Below are 27,141 nucleotides of genomic sequence, written 5' to 3'. Positions count from 1 at the left end.
TATCTCATTATGTATGCCCAAATATTCCAAAATGTATATATAGATATATACATTTATTAATGACATATAACATAAAAATATAAGTCCTGCAATGAACAAAACCATGCAAATACATAAATAGAATAAATAACAAACAAACATGTAACATTCAATTGTTTATTGTCTAATTGTTTATTCTGTTGGGTTATGTATTGATTGTTATATTGTGCTATGTATTGTTATTTCTTTTATTGTAACCCGCCTTGATCCATAGGGGAGAGGTGGGCTAAAAATAATAATAATAATAATAATTATTATTATTATTATTATTATTATTGTACTTCTTCAGCTTCAACCCGACTCTCATTAACTACTGAAAAACCCAAAGTCACCTATAGCAAGTGATAGTTTAGGGTTATATTCAAGGGCTAGAACTAAAGCTAGTCAAACCCAGCTAAAACAAAGGTAAATGATGCTTAATCAGTGTTAAATTCTTTAGCTTTATTGGTAAGTTGACGATGGAATGCATAAAGAATTTAGTTTAATTTGTGTGGAACGGTATAATAATAATGATTATTATTATTATTATTATTATTATCCCATCCCTCTGCGCATCGCAATCGGTGCAGCTTACAGCATTAAAATATACAGTCCACATCCCCCAATCCCACCCTCCTTAAAATACAATTAAACAATTTACAATATAAAACATAACTTAAAATAATAGACAATAAAATAACAGTGTGTTATAAACAGGTATGATAAACAGGATAGAAATGAGAGACGCAGTATTGTAATTGTAATCAAATTAGACTTTTAAATAACAATTACAGGGAGAAGAAAGCAAGGCATTTATAATTACAGGAACTAAGGATGTATGATACGTTATGAATTGTATATTATTTTTGTGACAGGATGATAGTAATAGTTGTATTTTTAGGTTTTAACAAAAAGTTTAATTTAAAAAAGGAAGGAGTACTGTTAATGGGAGAATTGTAAATAAATACTGCATATTGCAAGCACGAAAAAAAGGATTATTGAGCAATGTATTTAAATAATTTAAATAACTAAAAGTTCTCCTTTTTCCTCCAGGTATTTCAACAATGGGTCCCAATCTTTTTTCTCATCATCCCAATCCGAACCCTTCAAGATACAGTAAGTTTATCTAGTAGTTCAATAGAGTCAACTACTTTATCTATCTAGCCATTCTTGTGCGTTTGGACATCTTTTGTTTTTCCAGTGTCTTGTGAACACCATCCGTGATATAGAGGACATAAAGAATAATAATTTCCCATGCTTTCTTTTTCCCAATTGGTCATCCACTATCATACTTAACAACAACAAAAAAATTAGGAACAAATTTTATTTTACAATCCAAAATTTTCTAAATCATTTCAAAGATTTTAATCCAATAGGTTTTAGTTACACAACAATTCCACCACAAATGAATATATGTTCCTGCTATTTTCCCACATTAATTATTTGGAGTTGTATATATCTTGGCTATTCTAACTGGCATTAAATGCCATCTATTTTGCATTTTGAATCAATTCTCTCTGATGTCTATGTTCACTGTTTGCTTTGATTTGTCCAATTTTTCCCCCATTGGGTCAAGAGGATGTTTTGTTTTAGATCTTGCGCCCACTTCACCATACTTTCTTTTATTACTTCTTGTTCCAGTTCCCCTTTTAGAAAGAAATTATGGAGTTGAGATATCCTTTTTTAATTCTTCGAAAAAAGGATTCTCTCATATTCTTCTTCACTTTTCCCAATTCCAATGCTCCTTATATCTGTATTGTTTCTCTCTTTAGGTTGCCTATATAAAAACCAACCATTATATAAGCCCTGTTCTTCCATTTCCTGCTTTCTGACACTTCAATGGACAGAGACTTTATTTCATGCACAAAATTGTTAAAAATATTGTATATGAAATTGCCTTCAGCTTATGTATATAAGGTGTATATGAAACATAAATGAATTTCATTTTAAGACAGGTCCCATATCCAAGATGTCTCGCTATGTATATGGAAATATTCCAAAATCCAAAAGATTCCAAAATACAAAATATTCCAAAATCGCCTTTGCTTTCTGGTGGTTCAGTGCACATAAACTTTGTTTCATGCACAAAATTATTTAAAATACTGTGTATAAAATAACCTTCATTCTATGTGTATGTGTTGTATAAACATAAATGAATTTCATGTTTAGATTTAGGTCTATCTCCAGGGTATCTCATTACATATATGCAAATATTCCAAAATCCAAAATATTCCAAAATCTAAAAGAGTCCAGGGCCCAAGCGTTTCAGATAAAGGAGACTCCACCTGTATTACACCGGGAGTTGCAGTTTCATGTGGCACCGACAGAGAAGGCTAAATGTTTCCCAAAACTACAAATCCTGGGATTCTATAGCATTCAGCCATGGCAGTTAAAGTGCTGTCAAACTGGGTTATTTCTGCAGCATGGATGCAGCCCTAGTTTAACTCACCAAAATGTAGCAGAACCAGCAAAAGATCACAGTGTGGCCTTTTTCCAGGAGACGGCATTTACTGAATGTGATTTCCAGCACTTGTACTTTGTCCAGAAGGAGGCAATCGTGTTACATCGAAGAAGGAGCAGCTGCCTTCCTCTGAACTGTCAATTTGTTAAAGCTAAAAGGTAAAAAGGAAAGTACCTTAATGGTTAGTCCTTGGATGGGAGACCCACCAAGGAAACCCAAGTGATATAGGCTCTATTTCCGAGGAAGGAACTGGCAAAACCAACCTCTGAGCATCCGTTACCTAAGAAAAGCCTTATGAAATTCATGGGGCCAGTACAAATTGACACAGGTAACTTGAAGGCAGATATACACACATCCCTTAAAGGCACCAGATCCTGTCTGATCATGGAGACTAAGCATGGCCATCCCTGGTTAGTCCTTGCATGGGAAACCGCCAAGGAATCCCAAGTGTTGGAAGTACAGTACTGGAAAAACCACTTCTTGAGGATTCCTGGCCTAAGAAAACCCTACAGAATTAATGAGGTTGCCATAAATTTACAGGCAACTTGAAAGTACATACCTAGAGACATGCATGCAATGCATGAGACCCCATCTGATCGTGGCTGCTAAGCAGGGTCAGCCCTGGTTAGTTTTTGGATGGGAGACTGCCAAGGAATCGCAGATGTTGGGAGAATTGGAAAAACCACCTAAGAAAACCCTACAAAATTCATGGGGTCGGCATAAATCGACAGGTGACTTGAACATACAGACATATAGACATGCATACAATGCACCAGGCTCCATCTGATTTTGGAAGCTAAGCAGGTTCAGCCCTGGTTAGTCGTTAGATGGGAGACCACCAAGGAATCCCAGGTGCTTCCGGCTCTATTTCAGAAAAGAGATTCGACCTCAACATTAGGAAGAACTTGTTTACTCTAAGAGGTATTCAAAAAGGGAAGCTCTGTTTCTTCGGAGGCCACCTTGGGTCCCATTTTGGGAGAAAGGTGGGATATAAATCCCATAAATAAATTAATTAAAATAAAATAAAGAAGCATAGCTAGTCCTCCTTGTTTCTTGAGCCCAACAGATCCCAAACCCATCATCATTATCATCATCATCATCATATTATTATTATTATTATTATTATTATTATTATTTCCCACTTTTCTTCCAATATACAGACTCAGAACCCTGTACTGATTTTTTTTCTCAGACGCTTTGATGAGATTTTGAACTGACCTTTGCAACAACTCAATAGGGATTAAACACCTCGGATTAAGCATCACGGCAGAGTGGCTGTTTTTGAAGCGAAGAGAGCATTTATTTGATCAATATCCTGCTCATGTGGAAAATAATGGTTGGAAATGTCACTGGCATTTTAAGCTGTTTTTACTTCCAAGCTGGTTTGTTTTCAAAACAGAAGCAATGCAGGTTGCTAGGGTAAGATAAGCATCCTGCTAATCAATACTGTGGATCAATAAGTATGATTTCAGATACCATTGTTTCAGATTGTGGGGTGTCCAAGGTGCTCTATCCACACTGCCAAATTATAGAAGTTTGATACCGCATTAACTGCCAGGGCTCCATCCTTGGCAATCCTGAAATATGTAGTTTGGGGAGGTATCTGTTCCCAGAAAAAGAAAGAAGATTGAACATTGAAAAGAAGATTGAACATTGAAAACAAGCAAAAATGTGCAATGAGAAATGTTCTAAATGCATTTTCCCCAGCGGCTGGTGATAAATATACCTTCTGTGTCGTTTCCGATTTATGGCAATCTGAAGGCCAACCTTTCATTGGGTTTTCTTGGCAAAATTTGTTTAGAGGAGGTTTGCCATTTCTTTCCCCTGAGGCTGAGAGAGTGTAACTTCCCTGTGGCTAGGAGTACATGCCAGGTTTTTTATTAGGAATTAAAGAAAACAAGCTCTATTCCTAAACAGCCGCAGCACCTTGGACAGCTCTTGAAGCTAACCAGAACCTAGGAGCCTTTGACTTGAAGATATATATACACACACAAAAAAAGACCCTGAAAGTACCAAATGATGTCTGATCTTGAAAGCTAAGCAGGGTCAGCCCTGGTTAGTCCTTGGATAGGAGACCACCAATGAATACTAGGTATTTCTAGGCTCTATTTTAGAGGAAGCAACGGACAAAAGAAAACCCTATGAAATTAATGGGTGGCCATAAGTCAACAGATGACTTGAAGGCACAGAGAGATGTGTAAAAGGTACTAAATCCCATCTAGTCTTGGAAGCTAAGCAGGGTCAGCCCTGATTAGTCCTTGAATAGGACACAGTCAATTGAAACCAGATATTGTGGGCCCTAAGACAACAGGTGACTTGACATACACACACACAACTTCAACCTATGATGGCTCTATTAATGAGAGAGACTGCCAGCACACCTTGTCATCTTTCGGCCTATGAGGGAGAGAATAGACTGGCCCAGCTCCATCAGGGCTAGCCTGAAGAAGAAGAGCCCTCCCTCCGGTCCATCTGCCTTGGTCCAGGCCTCAGAGGGAGCGAAGAATGCTGGACCTGATCCCCTCCTCCCCTCACCATTCCCTTCTCCTTTTGTGTAGTGTCTTCTAGATTGTAAGCCTAAGGGCAGGGAACCGTCTATTATCCCCTCTGTTGTAAACCGCTCAGATTCCCAGTGATTGGGTGGCATATAAATAAATCCTATTATTGTTGTTGTTGTTGTTGTTGTTGTTGTTGTTGTCATCCACAGCCCTGCTCAGGTCTTGCAAATTCAGCATAGTATCCATGACTGAATCCATCCACTGAGTAGTGACATCCTCCTCTTTTCTTGTTGTGTGCCTTCATCTTATGGCAACCTTAAGGTGAACCTATCATGGGGTTTTCTTGGCAACGTTTGTTCAGAGGGGTTTTGCCATTACCTTCCTCTGAGGCTGAGAGAGTGTGACTTGCCCAAGTGGGTTTCTATGGCCGAGCCAAGATTCAAAGCCTCTTCTCCAGAATCATCACCCAACGCTCAATAAACTTGTGCACAATTCCAAGGTGCAATAAAATACCAGCATCCCCACCGAAAACCATGACAGTTACGTATGCAAAGACAGGTAGCTTGTCCAGTGTCTAAGTAACCCCTCGACTTATCTTTGGTGGCATTTCAACAAGGCCAGTGAGCCAAAGGTTTGAATATGAATGTGCAGATGATGGCGAAACCAAAGATCGGACCCTGGAAGTCAACAGAATTGCCCTCCATCTGTTCTCCATTAGCTTCCCCTCCTTTGCAGCAAGGGCTTTAATAGTCAATGGGAACCATCTGTTTAAACATGAATAGTTCAGAGGGTTTATCCTAAATGGTAAACAACCCTCTGCCGATGCTCAGCAAAACCCACTCAGGATTTCCCAGCAAAACTCTGAAACCAGAGCCTGGAAGCCCAACCCAGGCTGAATTTACCTGTTTACGAGATGAGAATTAACACCACCGTGGCCCTTTCAGAGTTGATAAAGCCAAGGAAATAGCTTCTAATTACCCCCAGCTTGCCCTTAAAAGCTTTTTTTATTTTACCATGCTGCTGCATGTTTGTGTTTTCATCCAAAAGCAAATGGAGCTATCTCTAAAGCACAGAAATAAATAAAATTATGGATTTCGGAAGAAGCCAGAAGGAGAAATGCATTTTGTCTTTGCAAGGGGTGGGCTCCTTTAGTTCATTGTCTAAAAGCAAACCCTCCCAGGCTAGCAAACCACAACTCATGGCCAGGATCCTGTTGATGACAAATGCAAGAGGAAGTGCAAATTACACTGGCGTATGTTGATTTTTAGGGCTCTGTGGCTTGACATTATCCAGCACCTCCATCCACAGTGATCCCTTGCCGCTATCTTCTTACCAACTAGATATGCTAAATAGCACATGGCTATGTGTCTATAAGCAAATCTGTGTCTATAAGCAAAATATCAATATTTTAAAGTGCTCATGAGAAAATGCCCTATTTATCAGTTGGGTTGATCCTGAAGAAGCAGACATCTTCCTATCTGTGGGGCTGAGTCTATCGTTGCATGTGTGGGATGTTTATGATCCAAGCACACTCTGCAGAATCTTGGCAAAAGCTTTGTTTTTTAAATCTGAGAGCTTTATCACAACATTTTACACTTGACATTTTACACTAAGATTTGGAGGAGTGTAAAAAGCCAAACTGTGTTCTGATCAAGCTTGCCAGGTCAGACCTATCTTAGGCCCAGTGAGATAGCCCAGTGAGGAATGAATTGGGGAGCGATGTATGTTTAGTTTAATAATAATAATAATAATGTTACAGTTATAACTGCAGGTCTGTTGGGAGACAGTATGAGATGTGTCCCTTTAGATACATTTTATATACGTGGGTTGACTAAAGAGAAATCAATTATATGTTCTGTTGTTGACTGTTAAAATATATACTCAATGAAGTCTTGGGAATCTCAGTAATGTAAACATAAATTTCAAGTCCTCTATAATGTCGCCTTGCAAGCTTATAAATATTTCCTATCAATAAAGTTGCTCTTTCTTTGCTCCTACAGAGCTCTTCTGTTTGGGAAGGGAGGGCAGCCCCTTGATCAAGGATAACTTCCTTTCCACACAGATTCAGGATTGACCCGCAATCCACATAGTCTAAGGGTAGTTGGAGTACTGGGAGCTTATACCTCAGTTCTCCCCCTTCTTATAATTGCATCCTTTTTCTTATTCCTTCATCTGTTACATTCATTGAACTATATGGTTGTGCTATTTATTACATTTCATCCCACCTTTCTCACATGAGTAGGTCTCAAGGTGGCTTAGAATACAAAATATAGCATTTTTAAATAAGCATTTTAAAATAAGTAAACATGCTTTTAAAAGAAGAGGATGGTGCTGTTCCTTCGGTTGTAAGTTAGTTCTCAAAGATCTGCAAAGGATGTTGGACAACTACCTTTCCAAGACTTTGGAAACAAATTGTTAATGTGACAAGGGGTTTTATAGTGCTTTACTGTTTTAACCTAAGTTTTTAAATAGTTTTAATTCTGTTTTTAGTATAAAATAGATTGAACACATTTTATCTGGGGTACCAAAACCCAAGATATTCTAAAATCCCAAAATTGTTCATATGGGTGCCTGAGAAAATGACACCTTTGTTTTCTGAAAGTTCAATGTAAGCAAACTTTATTTCATGCTCAAAATTATTAGCCATCTTGACTCCTGGCCTGGGAGAAAAGCAACATTTTAACTAACTAACTAATGTGATGTATATAAAATTACTTTCAGGCTATGTGTAGAAGGTGTATCTAAAACATAAATGAGTATCATGTTTAGACTTCAGCCCCATTTCCAAGATATCTTATTATGTTGAAGCAATCATTTCAAAATCATTTCTATGTGGAGTGGGATCCAAGCTGGCTCTCCAAAAGAGTTAGGTAAAAAGAGTGAAATTTTAAAAAGCACTTGAAACCATCCTATCCCATGTCATTGGATCAGGGATGGAGAATTGATCAGATAGGACCAAGTAGAATGCAGTGTCTTTGTTTGGTTTCCAAGGAGATCATAGAGAATCTTGACCAAGGTAGAACTTGATCAGTTGAGTGTCCACTGAGCTTCAGACCAGACGGACCTCAACACACTGCAGCTATTTCTTGTAGTTTCAGTGTACTTTGTCATTTGTGTGGCTTCTCTATCGATTGCGAATTGCTTGTTCCTTGTAAGTGCTTGTTTAATTTTTTTTTTGGTTCATTTTATTTATTGTACACATGTAGACACAGGTAGACCTGGCTGGTTTCCCAGTTCAAGCTTTATTATTATTGTTGTTATTGTTATTATTACAATTTACAGTATTTTGCTTATATATACAGTACCTGTGTCTATATGTATCTTAATTATCTTTTCTCACACATACTGGACTTTCCTTCATTGCATTACAAGCTTTATATAAAATACCCCTGCCCAAAAGTCCTGGTACTTCTGTGGTTTTTGTAGCTCTATCCAACCATTTTGCAACTTAAAATTTGGTTTTATAGCTGTATTAACTTAAATTAGATCTATTTTGCTTTTCCAATTTTTCTGCTCTAATACGTATTTCAACCATTCTTCTAGAGTTGGAGTCTGTGTGGATTTGGGCTAACTTTCTTGGAGTGAGATGCCACATCATTCCATAATATATATATTTGGATGATATACTAATTTTGTTTTTTCTTCTAACTGTTTATACGAGTATTTTGTGGGTTTTTAGGGCTGTGTGGCCATGTTCTAGAAGAGTTTCTTCCTGACATTTCGCCAGCATCTGTGGCTGGCATCTTCAGAGAATGTTTGCCTGGAAAGGATTTGGCTGTATATATGGTGTGACCTGGCAAGGCAGGAGTGACTTTGCATGTGTATTGCTTTTGTTGCAAACCTCAGGGTTTGAGGGTCTGCACAAGACTATTAATGTCTGCTTGACTGGTCATTGTCTGCTGGGAGAGTTCTCATTTGCATTTGCTTAGTCTTTATCTTGCTATCTTTCAGGATGGGTAGCCAAACCTTGTTTACTTTCAGAGTTTCCTCTTTCCTGTTGAAATTGTCCAGGTGTTTGTGGATTTCAAGGGCTTCTCTGTGCATCCTGACATGGCAGTGGTTGGCATGGTCCAGAACTTCAGTGTTTTCAAGCACCAAATGAGAAGGAATAGCTAATACTCCAGAGGACAGGATCAAAATTCAAAACAACCCGAATAGACTAGAAAGCTGGGCCAAAGCTAACAAAATGAAATTCAGCATGGAGAAATGTAACATAGTTCACTTAGGGTGGAAAAATGAAATGCACAGATATAGGATGAGGGACACTTGGCTGAACGAGAGACTTATATATGTGAAAGGGATCTGGGAGTCCAAGTAGACCACAAGTTGAACATGAGTCAACAGTGTGATGCGGCAGCTAAAAAGGCCAATGCAATCTTAGGCTGCATCAATAAAAGCATAGTGTCTAGATCAAGAGAAGTACCACTTTTTAGGGATGCTGTGGCTTCATCTTGAAAAATGACCAGTCCTGTACTGAATCCAGAAATAGCTTTCCTCCTCATTTGGGGAATAACAGAGGACTCCAATATAAAACACTGTGGGAGAGTATTGCCTTTCCAAAAGGCCTGAAATTGTGTGAGATTGGGGAGGGTTTTTTTAAATAGAATACAATAAAAGCCTGTTAAACAATTGAGAGACAGGCTCTGGAGCCTTGCATTGATGGGGAAATCCAGACAGGTGAAGGTGATGAGAAATAAATGGAAAGCACACTCTCTTCTATGAAACACGACACCTCTTTATTATGACTGTAAATGGCATGTATGTATTCCTCCAGTTCAAGAGAAATCCCAATAGAAAGATATCATGGGCTGATTCTGTCAGTATCTTTGTTAGGATTGCCACACGGTTGATAATCCTGATTCACTTTGATGTTATATTTGCAGTTGCTGCTGTCATCAGCTCTGGGTTTCTGCTGTTGTTGTTTTATGATTTGTGTTGCATTGGAATGCGTTGGAAGGAGCATTTAAGCCAGGGATATTACTTGGATGGGAGGCTGCCAATGAATACCAGGCTCTACAAGGCTATATTTCAGGGGGGAAAGGAACTGGCAAAACCATCTCTGAGTCTTCCTTCCCTACGAAAACCACATAACATTAATGTGGTCACCATGGATCAAGAGGCAACTTGAAGATGCATAAACACACACACATTACAGAGAAACCAGGCACACATATGTTTGCCTTTATAAAGGGCCCATGCTCCCAAATATGTGTTTTTTCACCTCCTTCAGTCTATATAAAAGGAAAGGAATAGGAGTCATCTCTTATACACCTGCCAGCCCTATAAGGGACAAGCTTTCTTAACGTCAGATAAGGGGCAACCCTTATAATAAGGGATACCTCACAATGCAACTCCAACTCCATGTCTCAAAAGCAAGCTTGGTTCATTATAACATTTTCCCTATTAAGACTTCATTTTTGCTTTTCCTTTTCCTAACCCTTTTCCTTTTAGCTGTGAAGTTGTAATAGATTTTAAAGCAGGGTGGAAGCTGTGGGAACTATAAACCAGAGACAATAAAACTAGTGCAGTAGCCACAGGTCTCACCTTCTCCATGAAGCTGCTTGGTTCATCAATCAACAAAGCTACATGGGAATATATATATATATACACACACACACACACACACACACACACACACATATATATATATATGATACAACTGATCTGTCTGAAATGCAAATGAAATTACTCTCTGTCCAGCATGAGGATATATTCTCTTGGCTTGCTTTGTGGTACACTGGACACCAATTTGTGCAATTTGATTGTAAGTCCCCTGATGCCAAGGCCTTTTTAAAAAGTAAAAAGCTATTGCACTTTTAAAGGCATGGATCCTCATCTTATTTTTTTAAAGGCAAAAACACTAGAACAGATGTAAGGCTGGGAGATCTGCCTGCTCCCACACTCTTCTGTCCAAAATGTTGAGCATTTTGGTGGAGAACCTCATGGCTTTCAACATTTCACAGCTAAAAACTGGGACGCATCTGGCCTTTGAGCATCACAGTGCAGTCAAGGTAGCAAAGGTGATGAAGGAAGACAATCGCAAAAGCTAGGAGGGGCTGCATTTGGTTTGCTTTTGCCTGAGCCTAGTGGGAAATGCAAGATCCCACCACATTCTGGTCTGTGGCCAAAATAAATCTATTTGTTCAGTCAAAATTCCTCTCTCTCTCTCTCTCTCTCTCTTCCTCCTTCTCTTCCTCCTTCTCTTCCTCCTGCTGAGTTGAAGTGCAAGCCACTTTTGCACTCTGAGTTCAGTTTGCAGCAATGGATGTGAGCTGAGAACAAAAGTGGAAAGTGGGAGAAACTGGGACATTCTAAATGTAGCTTTAAAATGTGACTTTCTAGGATATAAACTACATCATCAGCAAACAGTCTCATCTTATATTCTGTTTTTTAAATTTTCATTCTGCAAGCTATTTTCATTCTGCAAGCTATTTTGTTGACCTGTCTTAATTTCTACAGCCTGAGGCCAGTCAGAGCCACTTGAGCCTTGAAATGGAGGACAAGCAGAAGACTGCTTCTAAGAGCAGGAATTATATTAAACCTGCACGATTCCAGACCCGGACCATCCAGGCGGACCCACTGACAGATTCCACAGACATCAAAACCAAGAGGTTGGTACTTTTTATATTGTTTTATGCTGGTCATCGAACGTAATACATTTCATTCATTCAATATGATTGAAACATAATAATAATAAGTTTTATTTGTATTTCCCCGCTTCTCCCAATAGAGAATGCCTTCTTAAAGGTAGTGATGGGACGGATTTCTTCCGGCAGGTTATTCTATAACCTGGGAGCCATAGTTGTGTATGCTCTTTTGGAAGTAGCTGTTAATCTGACCTTTGGGTAAACTAATAAATTCTTCCCTGTTGTTCTGAGGGTGCAGGGCGGGTTGTGTAGGGAGAGGCGTTGCCTCAAGTAACTCGGGCCCAAGCCATGTAGGTAACAACCAACACTTTGTATTGCACCTGGAAGCTAATTGGCAGCCAGTGTAAGGATTTTAGGACAGGTGTTATATGGTCTGGCCTGGATGTTCCAGTGACCAATCTGGCTGCTGCATTTTGAACTAATTGAAGCTTCTGAACCTGGTACAAAGGTAGCCCCATGTAGAGCGCATTACAGAAATCTAATATTCCTCTGTGGGTTTCACCTCATGAGGCTTTGCAGGGATGTAGCCAAGGGGGGGGGATCTGGGGGTCCGGACCCCCCCCTTCCGTTAGAAAAATGAATGGTGTGTGCTGCTGCGCCGCCGCACTCAAGCCCCATTATAATGACGGCACTTAGTCTGGACCCCCCCCCCTTCCTAAAATCCTAGCTACGTCCCTGGGCTTTGTATGGTATGGGCCCAAAAAGAGAAGAGATATGGATAAGATACAGTCAGCCCTTCTTATACACAGATTTTTTATACACAGATCCAAGCATCCACGGTTTGAAAATGTTCAAAAATGGTATACATTTCAAATATCAAGCCTTGATTTTCCATTTTTATAAAGGACACCATTTTGCTATGTCATTATATTTAATGGGACTTGAGCAAACACAGATTTTGTTATACACAGGGGATCTTGGAACCAAACCCCAGCGTATAACAAGGGTCCACTGTATAATGATTTGATTGATATAGGGGGAACAATGAAGTCTCATGAGAAATTAATTGGGTGGTTTCTATACAGACAGCTAAAGCAGAGATTTAATTTGGACAAAAAACAAAGAGGCTTCTCTAACATTAAATCTGATATTGAAGAGATATTATGGAGTCAAGCTGGTAAAACTCTGTCAAAGATCTATAAAAAAATGTTGGAACGGTATACAGAGGATGAACTAATTAAGGATGTAATGATTAAAAGGGCTCAGGACTGTGGAAGGGAAATTGAATTAGTACAGTGGGAGAAGTCCTGGAATGCAAGAATGAAATACTCTACTTCGCAATATGTCAGAGAAAATTATTACAAAATCTTGTACAGGTGGTATTTAACACCTGAATAAATAGATAAAATATATAAAGCAGGCAATAAGATCTGCTGGGACTGTAAGAAAGACATTGGTACCTTCTACCATTTATGGTGGTTATGCGACAAAGCAAAAACCTTTTGGAAAAAAGTTCAGATGGAAATCAATGAAATTTTGGGAGTTAAATTAAAGTTTAACGCAGTGACAATGATATTATGTATGTTAGATGGAGATGTAGGAACAAGGTTTGGGAAAATTATATTTTATATGTTAACGGCTGTGAGAATGGTTTTTGCAAGAGGTTGGAAATCAGACAAGACAATAGAAATTGAAGAATGGAGATTAAAGCTATTTCATATGATGGAATTAGATTTAATTTCACACAAAATGGAAAACCAAGATAGCTTCAAATGGAGGTCAAGTTGGGAATCTGTCATAAAATTTATGGGGGGGGGGAATGGGGGGAAAGAGCTAATTGGACCTCAAATATGGACGAAATTGTATAAAAATTATGATAGGTGATGGGAATTTGTAAGGAAAACAAGGGACATATTATATGTCAATGTAATTTTTAAATTTGCTTTCTTTTTTTGCAAATTCAAGTAGATAGAGATCAGTAAGCTAGAGTTTGTGAGAGACGAAACACAAGAATTGAAATTAATGGGAAAAGGGGATATACCCTTCAATAAAAAATTCTAAATAATTAATTAGACGTTTTCAATATAAACTGAGGGAAAGCGCTACATATGGATCTTATTAGATTACAATCACATTCATCAAGAATTGTGAGAATGTGGCGTGGGAGATAAGCAAGTGTGCTATCTGGTTTTCTTTTGTGTAAGTGTCACAGAATGAAATGTGTATTAATAATGTGGAAATTGTTCTAGGTTTCTTTGGGGGATATAGGGAGTGGTATTAATTTAATAAAATATTTTTTAAAAAAAAGATCTGATGATCCAGCCTTGAAGGGGATGTTGAGGTCCCCCAGGACCAGAAGCGTATGGGATTCCAGCACCAGCTCCAAGACTAGCTGTGTCAGCTTGGCCAGGGAGTCTGGACGGGAGACCAACAGAATCCCTGGACTGTCCCTAGCCTTCAGGGTCAGAGGTTCACAAGACCATTCTTGCAGGCCCAGAGGAAAGAGCCAAGTGAATCTGGGTGACTGTATCCAAAAGGTTCTTGGACTTAGCAGACAGGCTGCAATATGGAAAAGGGGCACCACTCATCTTTCTCCTCTTTGATCAAATGAACAGGTTCTGTGTCACGTGCCGTATAAAATCCGCACTATTCGATATGCAACAAGGCTTGGAGAAAGAATCTCATATGTTCTTTGTAGTAGACCAACAAGGGGCCACGAAATGGGAGCTCAGCGAATCCAACCATGACATGAACTTAATTGATAAGGTACAGAAAAGGATGGAAGCCACTAGGGGGTTAGACACAATGGGACACAGAGATTTGTCTTCAGTGAGAGCCATGCAATAGATTTTACAAGACAAGTCAGGTTTATTTAAATATCACCTTTCTACTGGAAAAAAAAATATAGCAAGTGAATTCTTAACAAAAATAAGCACACAGCTAGGTAATATTTGAGTACTGTATTTTCTGGCATATAAGACTACTTTTTAACCCAGGAAAAATCTTCTCAAAAGTCAGGGGTCGTCTTATACACCGGGTGTTGTCTTATAGGGCAGGTGTTGAAACTTCAGAACCGGACTGGAAAATCTACAGTTGCCGCATATGGTGGGGGGAGCTCAAAAATGGCCACAGCTGCATCCCCACCATATGTGGCAATTGTATGAAAGCAGCAAGGGCGGCACTATACAAGTACAGTAGAAGAAAATCCATTCACCAGGATTCGTGGAAAGAAGTGGCTTAATGCGGTCCCGATGATGAGGTGAGGGGGTGCCTCACCGGGAAGGTGTAAGTGAAGGGTGGCGCAAGCTGCAGGTGTCCAGGATGCCCGGGGGTATGGAAAAAAGAGCCATGTTTGCGCTCCCGCTCTGATAGTCCTGGAGAAAGGGAGGGCTGGGCAGGCAGGGAGAGCTGACCAATCCAAGCAGGCTTTGTATACAACAAGTTTTCCTGCTAAGTACCTGCATGTCATAAGCCTTTGAATTAAAATTACCATATTGAAATCAAATCTGATGTTTTTAAATTTTTATTTGGTGTGCGTTGGAAGAGGGGTGGTCTTATACAGCGAGTATATCCCAAACTCTGTATTTAAACTGGAAAAGCTGGGGGTCGTCTTATACTCCCAGTCGTCTTATATGCCGGAAAATACGGTCTCTAACTTTTTTGTTGGGGATTTGAAATATCTGTATTGCATATATAAACAAAAACAGACATATTTCCCTTGAAACGTCCTGCATCTGTTTGTAGAATACACAGATCCAAATGATTTGTCTTGCTGGGTTTTGCTATTAATTTGGATATTTTTGTCCAAACTCATTTCATTGTATATTGCATCATTTCTGTTACATTGTTATACCTATTAACATAGAAAAGCTCTACAGTCACAGATCATGTGTTGTTCAGTTCCTATTACAAAAGAACAACCAGTAATGCCATAATGACCATGTGAACAAGATGTGTCACTTGCAACCTGCCCCCAGAAAACAATGTTTACATTAGGTTCAGAATATTGCCATCCAACCCTTGTTTGCCTTGCTCTGCTAGGAGACTTTTAAAGAGCACATGTGGGATTTTATTTTATTTCTGTGTATTTTCCCATCCAAAGATGCTCCCAGTCGAGACAAAGATAATGCCATTGGAGAAGAAGCTCCAAGCCCAGCTTGACTACCTCCAGAAGTTAGTTCAGAAAAAGAAGCTGGAAATGAAGACTCTGAAAAAGCCAAAAACCCAGTGGAGAAGTCCAAAGGTGCTGGACCAGATCTTCTGTTTTTAAAAGAAGATTTAGCATCAGCTTTTGTATACTTGATCTTCTTTGGCAGATGCAAGGAGTGAGAAGGTGCTCAGGAGATATCTGAGGTCCTTTCTGGGCACCCGTTGACTCCATGCATCTGAGGAAGGAAACCAAGAGCCCGTACAGACAGGCCAAAATAAAGCTGCTTTGGGTCACTTTGAAGTTATGATGTTTAAATGATGCATGCGTCCTAAGAGGCCAGAAACTGTGCCAAAGCCAAGCTCCAGTCCTAAGAACTGGAGTGCAGGTTTGGCACAGTTTCTGGACTCTTAAGATGCATATGCCTTTTAAACAGCATACCTCCAAAGTGACCCGAAGCAGCTTTATTTTGGCCTGTCTGTCTGTACAGCCCCCAAGTCTACAAAAGCTTATGCTGCGACTTCTTTTGCTCAGTTAGTCTCACAAATGCCGCAATATCTCTTTGCAAATTTAAACAAGAGTAATTTAAGTGGGTTAAACCTATATTTTAAAAAATGGCAAATTAAAACCGAAGAGCCCACACTCTTTTAAAACAATCTGAGACCAAACACAGGCACAAATGTGGATTAACTCCAATGGCACAGGGAAGCAAAATGCTGTGTTTTATTTGACCTCCAATAAAAGTGGTGTTGGTGCCAATTCGATCCCTGTAGGTACCCCAGCAGAAAAGGCCCTCTCAAATCCTCCCACCATTTACAGCTCCTACTGCTGGGGCATTGAGGAGGTTCCTCAGGCAGAGGGGTACATGGGAAGAACTCCCGGAAGTACTGAGCTTCCCAAGCCATTGTGGTCTGCAAATATCTTAATATAAAATGTAAGTCCCTAATTCCCATGGTGGATGATGTAGTCTTGCAGACTTGCGGGAAGCACTGTATGTAGTCTCTTGAAGCCCAAGAGATGGCCGATTGAAATCTGTACTTAGCCATGGAAAATTTGTGGCAATTCACGCTCTCTCAGGCTCAGAGGAATTTAATGCAACCTTGCTCTGAACAAATTTTGCCAAGAAAACCATAGAATAAGTTCACCTTTGGGTCACCATGAGTAGAAAAAGACTTGAATGCACAACATTGTAAGAATATCACAGCTCTATGACATGGAGCAAGTGATACCTGGGAAACTAAGCCTTTCAGCAAGCCATTTTGCTCACGCTTCTTTATATTCCACAGGACAGCGATAGTGACTCCGATATTGAGAGCACGTTAGATACATCATCATGTTCTGGGAGCAAGATAAATTATAAGGACTACATTTTACCTGCAAAGTTTCAGTGGAAGACCACCCAGGAGGACCCACTGAAAGGAGTTGCAAACACCAGAAACAAATGGTTGGTACTAAATTCAAGGGTCCAAGGCAGAGATGCCGGTTTCTTTCATTACTTCTCCCCTATTCCAGCATCTCTGTCAGGATCCAATGTCTCCTAGAATCATAGAATCATAGAGATCATAAGGGCCATCCAATCCAACCCCCTGCCATGCAAGAAATCCAAATCAAAGCTTCATCCAGCCTCTGTTTAAAAACCTCTAAGGAAGGAGACTCCACCACACTCCGAGGGAGTGTGCCCACTGTCTAACAGCCCTTACTGTCAGGAAGTTCCTCCTAATGTTGAGGTGGAATCTCTTTTCCTGCAGCTTGGATCCATTGTTCCTGGTCCTGTTCTCCGGAGCAGCAGAAAACAAGCTTGCTCCCTCCTCAATATGACATCCCTTCAAATATTTAAACAGGGCTATCATATCACCTCTTAACCTTCTCTTCTCCAAGTGAAACATCCCCAGCTCCCTCATAGGGCATGGTTTCCAGACCCTTCACCATTTTAGTCGCCCTCCTTTGGACACACTCCAGATTCTCAATGTCCTTTTTAATTGTGGTGCCCAGAACTGGACACAGTATTCCAGGTTGGGCCTGACCTGAACAGTATAGTGTGGCACTATTACTTCCCTTGATCTAGACACTATACTTCTATTGATGCAGACTAATTCGCATTGGGCTTGTTAGCTGCGGCATTGCACTGTTGACTCATGTTCAACTTGTGGTCTACTTGGACTCCCAGATCCCTTTCACATGTTGTCTCCTTAAGCCAGGTGTCCCCCATCCTATATCTGTGCATTTCATTTTTCTGCTCTAATTTCTCTGTGTTGAAATTCATTTTGTTAGCTTTGGCCCAGCTTTCTAATCTATTAAGGTCATTCTAACCAGCCTGAGACTGTTAGCTGTGCTTCTCCCAGATTTGATTGGAAGAGGAAAAGTTGCTTCCAGTAAGGACCTGCTCTTGTCCATTGCTATGCCAGGCCAGCCAGAATCTGAATAGCTCTCAGCAGGGCTGGCATTCTTCTGCCTGAACTAAACTGACAATCAGTTTCTTTCCTTGCACTCTGTCCTTGTTACTGCCTTTAGAGGCTGTATTTTTGTGTGGTCTTTTTTTTAATACAGATTTTGTATTGTATGATACACTTATGTGATTTTACTGGGTGGAGGTATTCATACAAGATGCAGTCCTGTATTATTATAGGTTTACACTCATGCTGTAACAAATCACTCCAGCAGAGCATAATGCTCACAATGCGCAGCTAGCATGTGTACATGTGCGCGTGTGTGCGTGTGCATGTGTGTGTGTGTGTTCATGTGCATGTAGTCTGTCAACGTATGGTGACCCCAGCAGATCAAATGACTTCCCCAAAGTCACTCATTGGATTTCATGGTCGAGCAAGGAATCAAAATGTACCAGTGGGAGATAGTAAACCGCTTGCAAAAAGGGATATTGTATTTCTTTTCCCATCTCCAGTCTTGAATCCATTTCTGAACATGTGAAGATGAGGGAAAGATACAAGGCTCAGGAAAAGCATTTGGTAGATCTTTGCCAAAAAATGTCTACGTCACACCAGATAAATGAGGATCCAGGAGAAGGTAAGTGTTTTGTCCCAAGAGCAATGCTATGGACTTTGACTGTAGTAAGGCCTCTGGCTCTCGGGAACACAGCCAGAACAAAAGACTTGTCCACAAATTTCTTTAAGTTTCAAAAGCTTTATAACCAGTATAAATAACACAAATAACATGAAACTGATCTCCTTTTCTTAATAGTCCTTCCTAAATACCTTGTTCTCTCTTCTTGATGTATTCTATCTTTCTTTGAGGACTATCTTTCTTCCTTTGTGGGCTTATCTTTTTGTCAAAGGAAAATACTCTCTCCAGGTCTGACTTGGCTGAAATCTTACTACACACTGAAAATAACTAGAGGGAGACAGCATAAGACCCTGGGATTTCCCACAATCCTTGTCTTTCTTAAAGCTGTAGAGTGTGCGGAAAGGCAATGGGGCAATCCAATTACCTTTGTCGTCTTGCTGGCAGTGTTGTTTCATGATTTGGTCCTTGTTCCTAGGGGTGGACTTACACTCCATTAGAATAGGCAACTCAAATCTTTTGCCATTGTGTAATGTTTCTAGAGTGAAGCCTGAGGTGTTCCTCCCCACCATAACTTGATTTCCTGTGCAAGTTGTCATGACATATTCTATCTCTTGAGTCTGGACATCAAAGAGATCAAAGAATGCTGGAGCTGCTAGTGAAGTATCACTTTGTGTGTCTAAGACAATGTACATCTTCCTGGAGGCTTCAGGGTGCCCATTTGGGAACACCTTGGCCAGGCATATTGGATGGCATGATCGCACTTTACCTGGTTCTTGACACAGGGCTGTACAACTGGTACCTGCTGTCTTGACTTCTGAAGAAGTTACTGTCTCTGGTTGAGGTGTTGTTGGCTCAGCAGTTGTTTTTTTCTGCTTTTGTGGTGGTGTGGCTCGATGCAACGCCGTGCAGTGTCTAGTACTGTTGCATTCTAGACATTTTACCTTTTCATTGCAGTCTTTGGCTCTGTGCTCTTTAGATGTGCAGCATTTGAAGCATATCTCTTGTTCCTTTAACAAGGCAATGCGGTCATCATAAGGTTTTTTGCGAAATTCTTTACAGTCACTGATATGGTACGGTGCCTTGTGTATTGGACACAAGGATTTAGTTATTGATTTGGAGTCCGCTGTAGACTTGGAGAATGAAGTCTCAGTTTTCTTGACTGAGATGATTTGCTTGGCTCTAGGTGCTTTTGAAGGACTCTTTTCAGTTTCGGAACCCTGGTAAAGATCAAAAAGCCCTGTCTGAGGGTCATTTCTCATATGAGCCATGGTGGCAACAAAGTTCACTAAGTGTGAGAAAGGTGGATATATTTGGCTGTGTTGTCTTTTATACTCGAAGACTTCCTGACCCCACTTTTCTCTAAGTTGGAATGGGAGCTTTCTTACAGTGTCTGCTTGTGACATATGTTGGTCTAAGGAAATGAGACCAGGTAACTGTGGATTATTTTTAGCATTCTGTAGCTCTTGTAAAAGATCTAAAAGGTCCCACAACTTCTTGCTGTCTCTCATTGTGAGCTGAGGGAAGTCCTTTAGTCTACATAAAAGAGAGGTCTCAATCTGAGCTGCACTTCCATATCTCTGGTCTAATCTGTCCCATGCAGCTTGTAAGGCTGCCGAAGGGTCTGCTATGTGAGCAGCATAAAGTCTTTTTACCTGCTCTGAAGATGAAGGGCCGAGCCATGCCATTAGCAAAGTCAGTTCTTCCTTTACAGATAACCCCATATCTTCCATGGCTCCTTGGAAGATGGCTTTCCAGAGGATGTAGTCTTCAGGTTTTTCTGAGAATTTTTGAACACCTTTGTCTGTTAAATCTCTCCTTGGGTTCCTTGTTATAGTTGTGAAGTATAGATCTGGCACATTTTGCAAATGTGGCTTTGTGCTGAGCGAAGCATGGATTGGTTGCTGTTGGTAACCCAGGTTAGTAGGGACAGTGGTACTAACCGGGTATGTGATGGGTATTCTTTGTCTGTTGAAGGACTGGCTCTGGTACAGCAGTGAGGCAGGCACTGAGGTTATTGCTGAGGTCTGCACTAAAGGTGGTGCTTCTGCTGGCTGAACAATGGGTGCAGCAGCTGGCGTTAGAAGTGTCATGGGCTGAAACTTCTTTGCCTTGAGGTCTCGTGGTTGACCAGCTAAATAGGAAATCACCTTCTGTCTAGGGTCTTCTTCTTTCAGTTTAGACATGTCAGATGCCAGTGATTTTTCTTTGAGACCTTGCTCCAAGATCCGAGCCTTCTCATTCAGTTGTTCTGACTTTGCTATTTGCTCCAAGGTTTCCAATTCAGCTTTCATTCTGGCTTGCTCTATTTTGAGTTCTTGCTTTCTTTTGGAAAATTCTGCCTGTTTCGCAGCTGCTGCTGCCTCAGCCTTTGCTTGAAGAGCTATCATCTCCAGCTCTGCTCCTACAGACCTTCGTGAGGAGCCATTACTACGGGAAGTGGTTTTGGAACTCCTGGTCTTGTGGGAATGCCAGGATGAAGTCACTTCTGAAGAAGCCAAGCTTGGTGCTTTGCTTGTTTGAGGCTTTGGCGGGGTAGCCACCGCCGGCTAGTCCGTGGGGGAGCCGGAGCCTCCACACGGCGCGGCTCCCCTGCGGACTGAAAAAGATGGAGGGCTACATTGAGCACAGGAGGGCTGCCTGGGGCCATGATTTGCCCCAAAGCAGTAGATGACAACAAATTTCAAGTGATTCTAACTGCTATCAGCTTGACCACTAGAAAATCTGTTAAACGTTTACATGCATGAAGAGAGTTTTACCTGACATATCCTATATCAAGAGTTTCACTTACTTTTGATGAGGTAAAATTGTATTTCCTTCTTAGGCTGTTCTTGGCATTCTTCTCCCAAGAAAGAAGTGGGAACAAAGGAAGATTCCACCAGAAAAGCTCCCATCAAGCCAAATGAAAAAGTTCAGAAAATTTCAGTCCCAGGGAAGGAAGCCAAGTGAGTCTGGAAATAGGTTCTTGGGAGAAAAGTTACAATATGAGAGTTTATTAGGCAAGGGAAATTGGAAGTATAATCCAGTGGCAATCTGAATGCAATCATGGGGTTTAACGTTATTGTGTGATAGACTGCCACACGCAAATTTGGGCAATGGCATGCTATTTTTGGGCAATGGGGAGCCAGTTCGAATGCAATTCATGTAATTTTGCTAACCTAGCGAATTCACGTGAATGCGTTCTGGCCCCACTTTCTTTTCCTTCAAAATTATGAGTAATTCCTCACTTGTGATAAACTCCATAGAAAAGGGGCACCCCCTCATCATTCTCCTCTTTGGTCAAATGGACAGGGTTAATCTCACTTGCCAACCCAAACCAGCCAATTCGGATGTTGAACGGGGCTTGGATGGCGGCTCCCATTTGTTACCTGGCGCAGACAAGCTAGGCAGCGGGGCCTTCGACCTAATGCAAGCCATCCAACAGCTGAAACTAACTGACAAGGTACACTTTTCATAGTATTTTTTGCATCTGGATATCTTTCTCCCCACTGAGAATTTACCCTTAAAGTTGTCTCTTCCAACTTTATGACATGTGAGATTTTATTTTGTGTGTTTTCCCATCCAAAGGTGCTACCAATTGAGACAAATAAAACATCATTGCGTAAACAGCTCCAAGCCGAGACTGACTACCTCCTCTATTTGGCCAGGAAAAAGAAGCTGAAACAGGAGGTTCAGAAAGAGCCAAACCCCCCACAGAAGAGTCAGGTGGTGGTAGGTTTTGTACTTTCAAAGGAAGTTTTAGCATCAGCCATTGTAGACTTGATCTACTTCGGCAGATGCAAGGAGGGATCTAAGATCCGTTCTGGGCACCCATTGATTCCATGGATGTGAGGATGGAGAACAAGTCTGCAAACGTTTATACTCAGTTAGTCTCACAGGTGCTACAAGATGTTTTGCAAATTAAGGCAAGAGTGGTTTAAGTGGGCTATATTAAAACTTATATTCAAAAAATATGGCAAAAGGCCCAAATAAAGCTGCTTCAGGTCACTTTGGAGGTATTTTGTTTAAATGATGCATGTGTCCTAAGAGTCTGGAAGCCACGCCAAAGCCACGATCCAGTCCTAAGGATCGTGTTACAGCTTCTGGACTCTTGGGATGCATGCATCATTTAAACAGCATACCTCCAAAGTGACCTGAAGCAGCTTTATTTTGGCAATCATTGTTTTTTCTTTGTCTCCTTTCCTGTATCCTTTCTTCCTTTTGTCTAGAAGGATTGACAGGTGGTTAAATGCCTGTATTGCAGCCACTCACTAAAAACCACAAGGGTGGGTTCAATCCCAGCTAAGGGGGCTTACGCTTGACTCAGGCTTGCATCCTTCCAAGGTTGCTAAAATGAGTACCCAGACTGTTGGGGGCAATTAGCTTACAGTTGTAAACCGCTTAGACACTGTTAGTTCAGCATGAAGCGGTATATAAATGAAACTGTTTGTTTTGTTTTTGTCTTGATAAGAATCTTGCAAAAACGGAGCAGAAAGACGACAAAACAGATAAAGAAATTCTTGCAAAGAATCAAGAAAAGAAGGAGAAGAAGAAGAAGAAGAAGAAGAAGGAGATGAAAACAGCCGAAGACAAGGAAGAGAAGGTATAGCAAGCATAATATGGCTGTTTAAATGTTAATTAGAACCCTGGCAATCTGGCTTTGAATCTGACAGTAAGAGCTGTTGGACAGTGGACGATGCTGCCTCAGAGTGTAGTGGAGTCTCCTCCTTTGGTTTTTTAAAGAGAGGCTGGATGGCCATCTCTTTGGGATACTATGATTGTGAGTTCCTGCATGGCTGGATGGGGTTGGACTGGATGATCCTTGGAGTCTCTTTCATCTCTAGGATTCTATGATCATCTCTGGTTCAGAGGGCAGAAGCTCCAGATCTGAGCAGAGGAGCCCATCCCAGCAGCCTCCTCAATTCTTGGGCAAGACCAAGGCAGGAAGGACCCAGGGAGGAGGCACTAACCTATAGACATACACAGCCTCTGGAAGGGTTGGAAAGGAAGACCCACACACCTGACTTCTAGCTAAATCCCAGCCCTGCTTCCTTGAAAGTCAAGTTACTTGAGTTTACAAGGGCACCCTTGTTTTCTTGGCAAGGTTTGTTCAGAGGAGGTTTGCTATTGCCTGCCTTCAACACTCAAACCACTACACCATGCTGGCTCTCATAAAGAAAAGAAAAATAAGGACCCCCGAGGAGCTATGTGCCTTCCATCTAGAAAACGTGGACATTGAAATCTAGTTTAAGATTTCGCATTTTTTACTGTTGTGTGCCTTCAAGTCATCTCCAAAGCCAGTGAATCTGCTCTGGGCTTTAGTCCAAAGTTTAAAAGACTGTCCCCGGTGCTTTCCTTTGATTGGGTGTCGTACCTTTGATAGTTCCTCTGGAATTCAGATTGGAACCTAGAGTGAATTTCCTGTCCTGCAGATATGAGGAGGGGAGATATAGGGAAACCCTCAGATAGCTTGGTCAGTACCCAGAAGCCTTTTAGAACAGTTTGCTTTCAGGTTTTCTAATAACCCTTTCCATTCTCTTTTGCTTTCAACAGGAAAAGAAGGAGAAAAAAGCAGTTTGTCCTGAACCTTCTCCAAAGGTCCACCAGATGCCTCCTCCACCTCCTCCTCCTCCTTCTCCTCCTCCTCCTCCTCCTCCTCCTACTCTTCCTTCTCAGCCAAAGAAAAGGACAGGTAAGAAACCAGGCAGAAGCTGACACACAACACTTTCCATTAGTTCTCATGGCCCGAACAGACAAGCCAAAATAAAGCTGCTTCAGGACACATTGGAGGTATGCGATTTAAATGCACATGGAACTTAAGAGGCCAGAGGGTGTACCAATGCTGTGCTCTAGTCCTTAGGACTGGAGTGTGGCTTTGACGCAGCTTCCAGCCTCTTAGGACGCACGCATCATTTAAACAGCCTATCTCCAAAGTGATCCAAAGCAGCTTTATTTTGGCCTGTCTGTTCGGGCCTCAGTCCAAATTATAAAGAGATATAATTTTACAATTCAAAAAGGACATTGAGAAACTAGAGTGTGTCTAAAGGAGGGTGACTAAAATTGGGGTGTCTGGAAACCATGCCCTATGAGAAACGCCTTAGGGAGGTGGGGATGTTTAGCCTGGAGAAAAGAAGGTTAAGAGGTGATATGATAGCCCTGTTTAAATTATTATTATTATTATTATTATTATTATTAACCTTTATTTATAAAGTGCTGTAAATTTACACATTTATAAATTTACACATTTATATATAATATTTCCTTCCTTTATTAGCAAAGCGAGGCTTTGGACCAAGAGACAGTCATGGGAAGCCTTCCTGCAACAGGACAAGAATCACACCCCAGAAGCGTTTGTGCAGCGACTGGGACCACAGGTGAGCTGACCTTTTCATATAGATATTCTTAAGGGTGAAAGGGAAAGATTGCCAGATTGTAAATACTTTCATATCTGATGTTATTGGAATATAACAAAATATGTGGAAAAATGCTCATTTTGATAGTTCCAATTCTCCCAGAAAAAGAAAGGTGTATTTTTGACCAAGAAGCTAAATCCCTTTTTATCTCAGTCCAAAGCTTAATATAATTATTTTGAAACAATATTTCTATTTGTCATAACAATTCCTAGGTATTTAGCCTTATTATTGATTTTAAATCCAGAAATCTTACTCAGTTTCCCATTCTTATCCTTGCTTAAATTCTTTGTTATAAAAGAGGTTTTAGATTGATTTATCATCTGTATATTCTTGTAATGTGGACAACAATGTCTAGCTTTAAATTCATGTTCTCTTATTCTTACCCCTTTTATCTCAGGGTTAGTTCTAACGTGGTTCAACAATACCTCAAATGCAACAATAAACAGGAGAGGGGATAGGGAACAGACTGTCTTGTACCATGCTCAATTTTAAAATAACCCGTTCTTTCATTATTTACTATCAGTTACGCCTTTTGTTCAACGTATATAGCAAATAACCAATTGTATAATTTTGGTCCCAGATTCATCCATTCCAGTACTTCTTGTAGATAACTCAAACTAATCCTATCAAATGCTTTCTCCTCATCCACCAAACAGCATAGCCAGCTTCTCATCATTCTGGCGTTCAAATTTTTCAAGGATGTTTAACACTGTCCTAATATTATTTTTACCATGCCTGTTTGGAAGGAATCCACACTCATCTCCGTGTATATGCTTACTTAAAACTTTCATGTTTCTGGCATCCTGGATGTCTTCTTCTGAGGTGACACCTCTCTTTCATTATCTCTTGTTCTGTCCAGGGATGAACCGGACAACAAGCGGAGACGTCTAGCCACTAATAAGCGCATGCTGCCACGTCCTGAGGTCCAAAACTCATGTTGCAGCCCTCCACCTGCAAAGAAGCGTCGTCTTGAAACTCCCTGTTGTTGCTGCCATAACACCCCAGTTTGCAGGTTTCCAACACAACAGGGAAAAGATGTCCGGCGGCAGCTGAAGGGAGAAGCCAAGAAGAGGAGAGCAAAGGCCAGGAAGAGGAGAGCAGAGGCCAAGAGGAGAGCAGAGGCCAAGAAGAGCACAGAGGCCAAGAAGAGCACAGAGGCCAGGAAGATAGCAAAGGCCAGGAAGAGGCCAGGAAGAGAGCAGAGGCCACCTGCTTAAGGAGAAAAAAAAAAAGACCAGAGCCTGCCCATTCATCTAATACTAACCGGGTGAAAGAACTTGTAGCCTAAGCTTTCATAGACTTGGTTGGCTTCCTACAATGCAAAAAAATGAAGTTTCAAAATGATTGATAGCTGTCAAACTTACTTAGCCCTTCCAATATAGACCTGCCACACCCCTTGACCAATTGGAAGCAGTGCTCTGAACCATCCAACTGTGAAGAGCTGTCCCTTCTTATCCACTGGGGGCTGGTTCCAGGACCCCCTGTGGATAACAAGGCCTGTGGATGCTCAAGTCTCATTAAATACGAGGGGATATTGTGAAGGTGGAGTCTGCAAAATCTCAAAGCTACATGCCCTTGAAATGCTTGTGTTGGTACATTACCCCTCGTACAATGAATGGCATAGCAAAATAGTCCCCCTCCTTTAAAATAGTAGCCAACCCACCAAGGTTTGCTACTTGGAATTTATCCTTTGTTTGAAAACTTTCAAGCTGCAAAAGCTTGAACCAGTGGCTAAAAAATCCATGGCTTAGGAGGGGGAACTACTATACACCTTTCCAGTGAATGGTTCCATTAGCCTCAGCGAACTCACGTGGCCTCTTTTTTTCTCTTGCCCTGCAATTCCTGACCAGTAGGTTTTTTTTGACCTGTCTGTTTTCTGATTCATCCAATGTGGGCAAATCTCCAACACCCACGAAATTATCCAAACCGCCCTCCCATCTCTTCCGAGCCAGGCTTGACTTTGAAGGCTGGCAGGAAAGAGATGGAAAAGGCCAGGAGCCTTCCATGCCTTCTCTCCTGAGTT

General features: G+C 40.9%; 1 protein-coding gene across 1 annotated transcript; it reads left to right on the top strand.

Moving 5' to 3' along the window:
• Positions 1-1,050: 1,050 nt before the first annotated feature.
• LOC149307126 (uncharacterized) lies at positions 1,051-26,719 on the top strand. Its single transcript, XM_089538276.1, has 13 exons — positions 1,051-1,134; positions 11,437-11,588; positions 14,180-14,330; positions 15,667-15,807; positions 16,998-17,155; positions 18,611-18,732; positions 21,551-21,671; positions 22,018-22,168; positions 22,294-22,437; positions 23,177-23,308; positions 24,259-24,397; positions 24,980-25,079; positions 25,978-26,719. Exons 2-13 carry the CDS (start codon positions 11,470-11,472, stop codon positions 26,333-26,335), a joined length of 1,836 nt encoding a protein of 611 aa, XP_089394402.1. The 5' UTR covers positions 1,051-1,134; positions 11,437-11,469; the 3' UTR covers positions 26,336-26,719.
• Positions 26,720-27,141: the final 422 nt, after the last annotated feature.

The sequence above is a fragment of the Sceloporus occidentalis genome, unplaced genomic scaffold (assembly GCF_023333645.1).
Source record: "Sceloporus occidentalis isolate IW3139 unplaced genomic scaffold, rSceOcc1.0.p SCAF_9, whole genome shotgun sequence".
Classification (NCBI taxonomy): domain Eukaryota; kingdom Metazoa; phylum Chordata; class Lepidosauria; order Squamata; family Phrynosomatidae; genus Sceloporus; species Sceloporus occidentalis.
Note: the sequence above shows the minus strand (reverse complement) of the source record. Positions and strands in the feature narration are given on the sequence as shown.

What these genes read in the sequence shown, in the direction of transcription:
- LOC149307126 (XM_089538276.1), top strand. Translation starts at nt 11,470, where the DNA reads ATGGAGGACAAGCAGAAGACTGCTTCTAAGAGCAGGAATTATATTAAA. An exon ending in GCAAACACCAGAAACAAATG is followed by an intron (nt 17,156 to 18,610) that starts GTTGGTACTAAA and finishes TCCCATCTCCAG; the next exon opens with TCTTGAATCCATTTCTGAAC. An exon ending in AGCTGAAACTAACTGACAAG is followed by an intron (nt 22,169 to 22,293) that starts GTACACTTTTCA and finishes TCCCATCCAAAG; the next exon opens with GTGCTACCAATTGAGACAAA.